The following is an 11,465-nucleotide window of genomic DNA, read 5'->3' on the forward strand; positions in this document are numbered from 1 at the left end:
GGATAGGAAGGAAAGGAGCAAGGGAGGCCGGAAGAAAGGAAGATTGGAGGAATAGAAGACCAGGAGCAGAGAACCTGCATATCATGGAAATTCTTGATCTAACTACTAATTGGCAAGACAGAAGAGTTGTAAAACCATCAAGATACATTGTGCCAGTTTCTAAAATGTGGAACACTGTAAAAGACAAACTGATTTTTTTCCAGTATATCAAATGCGAAGAAAACCATGAGAAGAGAGATGGAGACTATTAAAATACCCTAAGAGCTACACAAATAAAATCATAGATATTCTTTAGATTCTCATTTATAAGACTATGTATTAAAAATGGTAAGATCACTAATATAATGTAAATTCTTGATATTTGATAAATTTAAGAAATTATGTTTTTAGTATTTTTGTGTAATAATTGTCATAAGATACCCTGAAAACTTATTTTTGAGCTTAAAATATTAAACTAAATGGAATAAGTGATGAATTAAAAGATATGGATTGAACAGAAGAGTTCAGAGTGGCTGTAGAAGACAACATAAAATATCATAATGAAATGTGAAAAGACCTGGAGTTAGAAATCCCAAAGAAAAGAATATCTCCAGTATGTCTCAAGCTGAAGAACAAAAAGAAAACAAATTCAAGCCTCAAATTGAAAAACTGAAGGAATCTCTAAGGAAAGTATTAAATGAGGAGGGAGCACCAAAAGATAATAAAAAGAATACATAGGGTCACGGAGCCAACAAGAATTGGTCTATATTTCACCACTTCCGAAGGCACTCTGATTTCAATAACCCATGCTATGGATGTAGTTTAAAATGCTTTGACAGTCTTGGCAAACAACGAACGTCCAGGAGTTGAAGGAATACCAATTTAAATGTTTCAACAAACCAATGCTAGAGACACTTATTCATCTATGATAGGAAATTTGAAACAGAAATCCTACCTGGTCAACTGACAGGAAGAGATTGATATTTGTATCCATTCCAAAAGGAAGATCATTCGACAGAGTGCAAAAATGTTTGAATTAATTTTATTGAACAATAAAATTATATCACACAATAAGGTATTGTCAAAGACACTGCAGAAACAGTTGGAGCAGGGCATGGAAAAACAACTATCAGAAATTCCAACCAGATTCAGTAAAGGAAATAGAACAAGGAATATCATTGCTGAAGTCTAATGAACTTTGACTGAAATCAGAGAATACTGGAAAGGTGTTTACCTGTAATTCATAGACTATGCAAAGAAATTTGACTATGTGGATTATAAAAGATTGTGTCTATTTCAAGGAATGAGAATTCCAGAAAACTTCATTGGGCAAAAAGTACAGAACCTATCCAAAGAACAAGAGGTTATTAGTCAAGGTTACACGACACAGCCTTACTAGGTGAAAATGAACAGGACTTGAACTATTTCCTGAAGCTTGGATTATACTTTAGCATCAATAAAACAGAAATCCTCACAACCAGACCAAGAATCAATATCATGACAAAAGGAGAGACCGATTGACGTCGTCAGTGATTCATTTTACTTGAATCCACAGTCAACACCCATGGGTGCCGTAGTCAAGAAATCAAATAACAGATTGCATTTGTCAAACCTGTAGCAAAGATGCCTTTAAAGTGTTAAAAAGCAAAAGATCTTACGTTGAGAACTAAGTTGCTTCTGACCCAAGTCATAGGGTTTTCAGTAGCCTCTTAAGCATGTGCAAGCTGATCAGGGAATAAGGAAAAACTGAAGAAGAATTTATGTCCTTGAATTAAAATGTTGATGAAGAATATTGAATATTCCATAGACTTCTAGAAGAACAAACCAATCTGTCTTAGAAGATGTACAGTCAAAATGTCCAGGAGAGGATATCAAGGTCTCACTTATTTTGGGACAAGACCTCATGTTTGGTGAATCAATGACATTGATTGCCCCAGTGGCTGAAACAACGGGCTCATATGTGGCAGGGATTGTGAGGTGGGTGTGGCACCAGGCAATGCTTCCCTTTCAGACCTACAAGGACAGGAGTGGGGCTCGGTCTAACTTAGTGACACAGGACAACAGCAACATGTGTAGTAAAAAGTATAAAAATGTGTTTCTTAAAGCCCTTAATATCATATAGTACAATAAGAAAATTGGACTCTAGATGTGTTAATGAAATGTCATAATGTTTAGAAATTGCTTGAAGTGAACCCACTTCTGAGGTGGATGGGGCAATGGATCTAGCTAGATACGAAGCAGAATTGGCGATGAGTTGATAACTGTTGAAGCAACTGTTCACTATAAGGAGTTCATTACAATAGGCCCTTCGGCTTTGGGTAGGCGTTAAAGTATACGACTGTTCCTTGAATTAGGGTTGCTGTTTCTCTTCTCCAAGCATCAATTGCAAAGCTCTGCGTGCTCCAGCCTGACCCCAAAAACACTCACAGAAAAGTATAGAAGAAAAGAATCTATCATGCAATGACCTACCGCACCCCAAGCCCCACTAGACGCGGGGCATGCAAATCTATAACAGTTTATCTTTGAAGCTATAGAATGTAACCAAATTACACATGGACAAGCTGCTGTAAGAATGTAGAGAACTATGATAGAGAATTAATGTGGTCAAAGTAAAAGCTTCTGTCACCGAAGATAGATACACTATCTTGAAGCCAGACTTCATCGACATGAATTTGGGGAAAGTTGTCAAAGAATTTAGAACTTAGTCCTGCCGGAGAGTGTTCCTTGGAAAATGAGACTTTCTGGAAAATTCATATCAACCAGGATTTTATCAAGGGAGAGCGAGATCTTCAAAAAGGGTGAAAAAATGCAGATGTGATCAGGTCTAGCATTTTATGGAGTATGATTGGCAAGGTAAACCTCAAAAGAGAATCTCTGTTTTATTAATGGTAAATCACTAGTGAAGACACCATCCTTCAAAACAAGACAAAACAAAAAACCATACAAAGATGACTCAAATAATATTACCATAAATACCACTAATTAAAAACTTACCAGGTTCTCTTCCTATAGATCACCCCATCTTATTGATGTAAAGTAGTTACAGCCTCTGACATATAAGGAGAGGGCCCTGGAGGTATAGGGGGTGCGCATTGAGCTGCTAACCACAAAGTCAGTTTGAAGCCACCGGCCACCCCACAGGAGAAAGATGGGGCTTTCTTCTCCCATAAAGAGTTACAGTCTCAGAAATGCATAGGGCCGTTCTACACTGTCCTAGAGGGTCACAACAAGTCAGCACTGACTCTATAGTAATGAGTTGTTGTTTGTTTATTTGTTTTCTTATACTAGAAGAACCTTTACTTTTTAAAAGTCACTTAGTTAATTCTGACTTCTGGAAACTCCTAGATTTCCAGAATAATAACACAATATGTTGATAAGGATTAAGGGAATTTAAACCCTTATTCCTTGCTGATTGGAATGCAAACTGGTAGAAAATAACATTCACAAATCCTTTTGAGTATTTCTGTGGACACATGATGGTTTTCTTAAAAACAAACAAACAAAATAAAAAACTGCTATCATGTAGCCACAGTCACACCCCATTATGTTTTTAATGGCTGTGACCTTTCATAATAGATGGCCAGGCCTTTCTTCAGAAGTGGATTCAAACCCCAACAGTTTGCTTAGTCATTGCATGGGGCCTATCTGATCACCTCTTTATGGCATGAACCCCAGTATCTGGTCACCCCTTTATGGTATGAACCCCAGTATCTGGTCACCCCTTTATGGCATGAACCCTGGTGGCTTAATTATTATGCACTCAACTGCTCAGTCAAAGTGGGCCTCCCAAACACACCAGCCAATTCACAGGCAAAATGACCTGCTGATTGGCTCCAGTAAGGATTATAGCTTAGGAATTGATCGGATGGCACAGATCAATGAGCAGGGGGGCACTGACTCACTGGGGAAATCCCCAGAGAAAAAGTTGCAGACAGGAGGAGAATGGGTGGAAAACAAAACATCACGGATAAACCAAAACAAAAGATTGGTGTTCCGGTGGGAAGCATAGAGGATAGGCCATGGCAGGTGCTCAGTACATACTTGTTGGCAGAGGGCTCTGGTGCAGATGCTGGTCAGGAGTTAACCCTACTGCATATGACTGCGAACAACAGTCGTCCTCACTTGGTAAGAAAAAGAGAATAGTGTCAGAGATGGTGTTCTCTAATTATGAGCTTAAGATAGATGACAGTAGGAGAAAACCAGCATGACCTTTCCTAAACAAGGTAGGCAGAGAAGAATGCTCTCCACAATTATTGGAACAAACACAATCTACTCTCCTTTTACCGCACCCCAGCACCATGTTGTAGGTAATACATCAAAATAAAGATCAATGGAATTGTTGGAGAAAGCACAGGGAGTGAACAGCTAACAATGTGGAAAGCCTGGAGATAGTCTGCAAAGAAAAGGAAATTAGAAGTTCCCAGTCCACATTGGCTCTGAAAAGACCCTGACATTTTCTGCAGAAGAGAATCTCATGAACTTACGTTACGCCACTGTTTCCCCAATAGGCTTCTGTTTGTCTGCTTGTCTGTTTTTCAGAGAAGGTCTACTGATATTTCCAAAAGGCATCTTCTCCTAAACATAATTGAGAAGTGCTAGATTATTTGAGATCTAGCATCAGTTCTAGATAGATATTCTAAGTAGATAGATTAATATTCATTAAATGATGAGTGAATCAGTGAACGGATTGTGCATCCTTTGTGTCATTACCTACCTTAGTGTGTTCAACAATGTCTACATGCTAGCATCATGTGAAAAGCGGTTGAAATATATCAATGTCTGACGCGCACACTGATTTAATTGGTTTGGGTTTAGGGCCAGACATCAGCCTTTATACAAGCTCCCCAGTTAATTCTAATGTGCAGACAGGATTGAGAATCACTGTCTAATGCCTGGGGCTCTGCCTTCAATTGGAGTCAGCTTTAATTAACCTTCTACTTTACTGCTGTGATGTATATGTCATGCTCTATTTTATATTTGCTTCAGATATGTTTCTAAGAGTTATAAGAATAAAGGGAGAACAATTGGTGAAAATTTACTTAAGAAATTAACTTTGCCATTAATATGAATGAAGGCCATCTGGATAAGCAAATATGTTTCTAATACTAAACAGTGTCTTCAAGGAGTGCATATTTTTTATCATTAAACAAGTTAGCAATGGCCCTTAATGGACAAAGCATGTATTTAAATTAGAGGAGTAGGCATACTAATTAAGTATTTACTTAATAATTAATCATTAGTATTTATGAGTACTCACCTTTCACCCACACTAAGGAATACCTGGGGATCTTCTGGGATCCTAGACATAATTCTGATGAATAGAATTGGAAAGTAAAATTGATGGTTAATTGGCATTGAAGTCAATGATGTACTCAATAATTCATCAAGATGCATGGTTTTTGTATAATAAAATAACTTACTTGTAGAAATCTTCACTTTAGTTTCCCACAGGTTTAACTCATACCCACATATCCAACTCCAGCAGATTCAATGGAATGATATCAAGAATAGACACATTTTGACCAAGATTTTGACCACTATTTTATTGGAAGGATACATTTTTCCATTTTTCAGCTAGGTAGGCGGACATTGGGTGATGTGTCCATTTTATGCGTCTTATTTACATTGACTAGCAATTTTAAAGGTCATGTTCCAGGATTGCCCCCATATTTTAACTCTAATTCAATAGTCCGTTGAACAGTTAAAACAGGGGAAAGAGCAATCCACTGGCATCACCCATTAGTTGTGAGGAACAATGTGAGAAGATGAATGGGCTGGATTATACCTAGGTAACGAGTATTTTGATGACAGAAACCTCGTAAAAGAATTTGGGCATATGGAAAAAGGCAAATGGAGAGGTCTTTTATTTTCTCCTCTTTAGGTCTTTATAAAACTTTAGTCATTTTCTTAATAAGAATTCATGAAATATCTCATCAAATATCATAAATATTATTTCATTTGCAAATAAGATGTTAATTTCCTTTTAGAAGTGATCTATCTAGTTATTACCATCTATAAAAGTATAAATTACTCATTTAAAATGATTTTTATTGAGTTCCTGAACTCTTAATATTTAAAAATGCAGTTTTAGTTTTTACCTAGTATACAGTGAACCCTCGCCACTTCGCGCTTCGACTTCTGCGGCTTCACTCTATCGCGGTTTTTGCATAATAGCGCATGCTCTGTCATTACTGCCACTGATTGGCTCCATACTATACACACTTCTGTCTGCATCGCTATGTATCGGAGCTACATATCAGATGCATTTTTGCTTTTGTACAGTGTACTGTAATTGTTTGCGATTTTTAAGAAATTTTATCTAAGCCCTATGATGGCTCCTAAACGAGCTTCTTCTTCTAAGCCTTCTGACAATAAAAATAAGCGCCAGAGGAAGATGCTCACCATCCAGGAAAAGGTAAAACTTTTGGATATGATCAAAGATGGCAAGAAAATCATGGAGGTTGCACGCCATTTCGACTTGAATGAGTCTTCCGTTCGCTCCATCCGTTGTACTTCATAATATAATAAATAATAAATGATAATTGTAACGTCTAAAATGTTTTACTGCATTTTCCCCTTTTCGTTTAATAAATTGGGTAATACGAGTGTAATGGTGACTAAAGGGTGTTTTTTCATGTCCTCTATGCTCTAACTACGAAAATATTTGATTTACAAATAAGGAATCCTACTTCGCGGAATTTAATTTATCACGGTAGGGTCTAGAACCGATTAACCGCGATAAACGAGGGTTCACTGTAATATCATCTTTAAGGGTGAACGTTGTAGACTATGTTGGACTGATTTACATTTCTGTCTTGACCACTTAGTGACTCTGTGACTTCGGACAAGTTCCACTTTGTCCTTAGGCCTCAGTTTCTTTATCCGGTATATGAATAGAATAATAGTGATCACCTCATCCCTTGATCAGTTTCTTTATCCGGTATATGAATAGAATAATAGTGACCACCTCATCCCTTGATGAGAGAATTAAATACAGTATAGACTTGAGTACAAGCTGACGCGGCCATCAGCTGAGGCACCTAATTTTACCACAAAAACTGCATTAAACATGTACTGAAAAACTCGGCTTATGCACGAGTATATACGGTAATTTGTGTAAGGTACTTAGAACTTGGTCTGGTATGAGGCTATTTATATGATAAAATTAGTTATTTGTCTTAATGTATTTTTATTAATATAATTAACATCTTAAGATTAGCATTCTTGCTAGCTGTATAACAGCAGTGTGAGCTATCCTCTACGATTAGCTAAATTCTGTTCTCGCTCCTGGCCTGGGGTAGAGATACGTGTGATGTCTCTAGAACCCAGATGGATTTACAAACTTTGTCTGGATGAGAGAGTGAAGAAAATGTGTCTTATGACTATTTTCTTATAAGAAACATGTACTTCTGTAGTTCATAAAGAAGATTGAGGCAGAGATCTGCATTGGATTTCATCAGCACAGAGATAGCATATCAATCTAGGAGACTGAATAAGCACAGGTAGAGAATTGATCAAGCTCTCATATGAAGAGATCACGAGTTGGAGACTTGGAAAAGAAGGAGTTGTCAGTGAGATCTGAGCAGTGCCCAGACAATCTGCACTCCCTGAAGACAAGCAGGGCTGTATTCTAAAACAGCCAGAGAATCAACTCTGCAAAAGCTCACCGAAGTCCTTCTGCTACCTTAATACTAAACCTATAAATATAGGCTCATAGATCTATTTCCTCATCCTCATATAAATATATTTGCATATGTACATGTCTTTATCTAGACCTCTATAAATGTCCTTTGCCTCCCAGCTCTTTCCTCTATTTCCCTTGATTCTCCTCCTGTCCCACTATCATGCTCAGTCCCCACCAGGATTTCAGCACTTCCTCTTTATTATGTTCCCCTTGATCATGCCCTACCAGGTCTCCCACACCCACCTCCCCACCAATTTGGATCATTTATAGGTTTAGAATTAAGTTAGCAGAAGGACTTTGGGCCTCCACTCAAGAACTCCCTCAATGCAAGAATACTTTCTTCTATTAAATTGGCATTCTATGATGCTCACCTTCCCAACACAACCGCTCTAGACAAAGCGGGTGCATAAGCAAATGTGGTGAAGAAAGCTGATGGTGCCCGGCTATCAAAAGATATAGCTTCTGGGGTCTTAAAAGCTTGAAGGTAATCAAGCGGCCATCAAGCTCAGAAGCAACAAAGCCCACATGGAAGAAGCACACCAGCCTATGCAACCACGAGGTGTCGAAGGGATCAGGTATAAGGCATCATCAGAACAAAAAATCTTACCATAGTGAATGATGGGGGGAGTGCAGAGTGGAGACCCAAAGCCCACTAGTAGGCTACTGGAGATCCCCTTGCAGAGGGGTCTCTGGGAGGAGATGAGCCAGTCAGTGTGCGATGTAACAATGATGAAAAATACAACTTTCCTCTAGTTCCTAAATGTTTCCTCCCCGCTCCCACTACCATGACTCGAATTTGACCTTGCAAGTCTGGCTAGACCAGAGGATGTACACTGGTACAGATAGGAACTGAAAATACAGGGAATCCATGGCAGATGAGCCCTATAGGACCAGTGGTGTGAGTGGCGAAACAGGTAGGGTAGAGGGAGACTGGGTAGGAAAGAGGGAACTGATTGCAAGGAGCTATATGTGACCTCCTCCCTGGGGGAAGGACAACAGAAAAGTGGGTGAAGGGAGACGTCGGACAGGGCAAGATATGACAAAATAACAATTTATAAATTATCAAGGGCTCATGAAAGAGGGGGGAGGGGGGAAGGGGGGAAATAAGGACCTAATGCCAGGGGTTTCAGTGGAGAGAAAGTGTTTTGAGAATGATGAGGGCAATGAATGTACAAATGCGCTTTACACAATTGATGTGTGTATGGATTGTGATAAGAGTTGTATGAGCCCCTAATAAAATGATTAAAAAAAAAAAAGCTCACTGAGAGGTCAGGGGAACAAAGAAGAATATTAGGTATAGAAATGTACGAATCTCTAATGACATCTACGGGATATATTTTGGTGGAAGCGTGAAGGCAAGGCTTTAATTAGAATGGTTTTAGAAAACAATGCAAGGGACAGAATTTGAGATGATGGTAAGTAGAGACAACTTTGGAGGGATTTGACATTAAGAATAAATAGAGGAGATAATAGAGAGGGAGTAACATCAGCAGAGATTTCACTGTGATTAGATTTACCTTATTTTATATTTCAATATTTTTAAGATCAATGTTTTTATTTTATTTTAAATTCCGGGAGGGTGGAGGGAAGGTGAGGGAGAAAGGGGGAACAGATTACAAGGCTCTACATAAAACCTCCTCCCTGGGTGACAGACAGCAGAGAAGTGGGTGAAGGGAGGCATCAGATGGTGTAAGATATAACAAAATAATAATTTATAAATTATCAAGGGTTCATAGGGGAAGGGGGAACAGGGAGGGAGGAGAAAAAGGAGGAGCTAATATCAAGGGCTCAAATAGAAAGCAAATGTTTTGAGAATGATGATGGCGACATATGTACAAATGTGCTTGACACAATGGGTGGATGTATGAGTTGTGATAAGGTTGTACGAGCCCCAATAAAATGATTTAAAAAAAGAAGAAATTCAGGTTTTAAAGTTAAGACATAATGTGCTTTTTTTTCCTTATGGAAATGACTTGTTAGAAGGGAAAAAAATAGAGGAAATTAGAAAATCATGTGATAAAATAATTACTACAGCAAAATGCTTACACCTATTATTCTTCCCATAAGAAACTCCATCTTTAATCTTCCCATCAATAGTGTGCATTCATAAATGAGAAAAACAACAACACTTTCCTTTTCTTTGGAATCCCATGGTGAGCCCAAATTTGATCTTCCATTTGCTGACTAGAGCCAAAATATAATTTTCCATTAGAAGTATATTTAAATGTTAGTATATCCTAGAATACAATGTTGTAAAGGTAATGTTGCAATTTCGCTTTTTGTTATTGCATATACTCCCTTTAAAATGAGTAGTCAAAACACACAATGTGTGCTGAAGCGCTTTACTTTAGCTAAGAAGGCAATATAAAAATGGTTGATCTCAATAGGCTATTAGATTTTGAATATTGCTAAGTCACTCTTTCTCCCTTCTGAAGTTATGTCATAGAATGAGAAGCTCTTCACTACTGGTTTACCTTTTTCTATTTTCTATTTTCCCCATAATAGCTGTGTGTCAACATGACCAATGAGAAGATACACCACTATATCAATGAAGTGCTATTTCTACAAGAACAAACAGAATGTGTACAAGAGGGAGTTGCCATGGAAACAGCATATTCTCCTGGTAACCAGACTGGAGTTTTGGATTTTTTTTTCCAGGTATTCATACAATATAATTGGATTCTTTACAAAATGTATGCATTTAAATGTACTGCAGAAAAAGAATATTCTTTCAAGTAGCCTTCTTTTGATATATATTCTGAGATATCTTTATTTATGACACTGCAATATTTTTGTAATGAAAAATATGCTATTTTTTTGAAGAGGCATTTGAAGGAACATTAATTCATTGAAAGCACAATAAATATTGGATCATTTTGTTTTAAAAATGGAAGTGGTTCTGTCTTTGAAACACTATTTGGCATGGTTACAAATGCTCAACAGACAAAATTGAGATTTCATAAAATAATATCTAACACTAAAGAATCCTAAAAGCCATTAATAGGAATATTTAGTTATCATTAAATTTTAAAACTTGAATATAGATGAATTAGGCAAAAAATGATATATACACAAATAAAGTATTTTCATCAAAATCAAGAGTTATAGTAGATGTAGTAGTGGCTCACAGGTTGAGCTGTTACCACAAGGACAGCAGTTTGAAGCCAGCAGGCGTTCAGAAGGAGAAATTGGAAGCTTTCTGATCTGGTAAAGACTAACAGCCTCAGATACCCAGAAGGGTAGTTCTTTGTCTTATGAGTTATGGTTGATTCAGTGGCAGTGTTTTGGTTTGGCTTGGTTTAAATGATTTTTACCTGAAATGAAAGTCTTTGGTTCCATATTGCTATCACATAAATAACCATCTATAATATAAAGAGTTATCCTGTCGACTAACAAGAGGACACAATATGAATTTGCCTGTAATATGTGAAAAGACATTGAACATTGATGAAAATGGATGGCATTCAGCTATCAGGAGAACCTATTTCATTTTCTAGCTTACATATCTGTCAGTGTAGACTTACAAATCACTTCTTTTCATACTTTTTCTGATACTGTCAGATGCTTTTTTCTTGTTGCCAGCATGTCAATATTTTTCATAAATAGTGCTTGATTTGCCTATTTAGAGGTAAAAGAATGATGTAAAATTGGGAACCATGTATATGTTTATTTAAATGAAAATAAAAAACCTCGCTCACTAAACTCTCATTGCCATCGAGTCGAGTCCATGCCTCCTAATAGAGCCTATAGGACAGGTTAGAACTGCCCCTGTGAGGTTTTGAGACTGTAACTCTTTACAGGA

General features: G+C 37.5%; 1 protein-coding gene across 1 annotated transcript in view; it reads left to right on the plus strand.

Annotated features, from left to right (window-relative positions):
- The window catches only part of MYO16 (myosin XVI), a 580,058-nt gene that overhangs the window by 327,714 nt on the left and 240,879 nt on the right, over positions 1-11,465 (plus strand). The window contains exon 21 of the mRNA XM_004704405.2: positions 10,169-10,321. Within this exon, the coding sequence (XP_004704462.1) occupies positions 10,169-10,321 (153 nt within the window). The remainder of the gene's footprint in view (positions 1-10,168; positions 10,322-11,465) is intronic.

The sequence above is a fragment of the Echinops telfairi genome, unplaced genomic scaffold, assembly GCF_000313985.2.
Source record: "Echinops telfairi isolate 266 unplaced genomic scaffold, ASM31398v2 ScPeMD7_7467;HRSCAF=8505_1, whole genome shotgun sequence".
Lineage (NCBI taxonomy): Eukaryota > Metazoa > Chordata > Mammalia > Afrosoricida > Tenrecidae > Echinops > Echinops telfairi.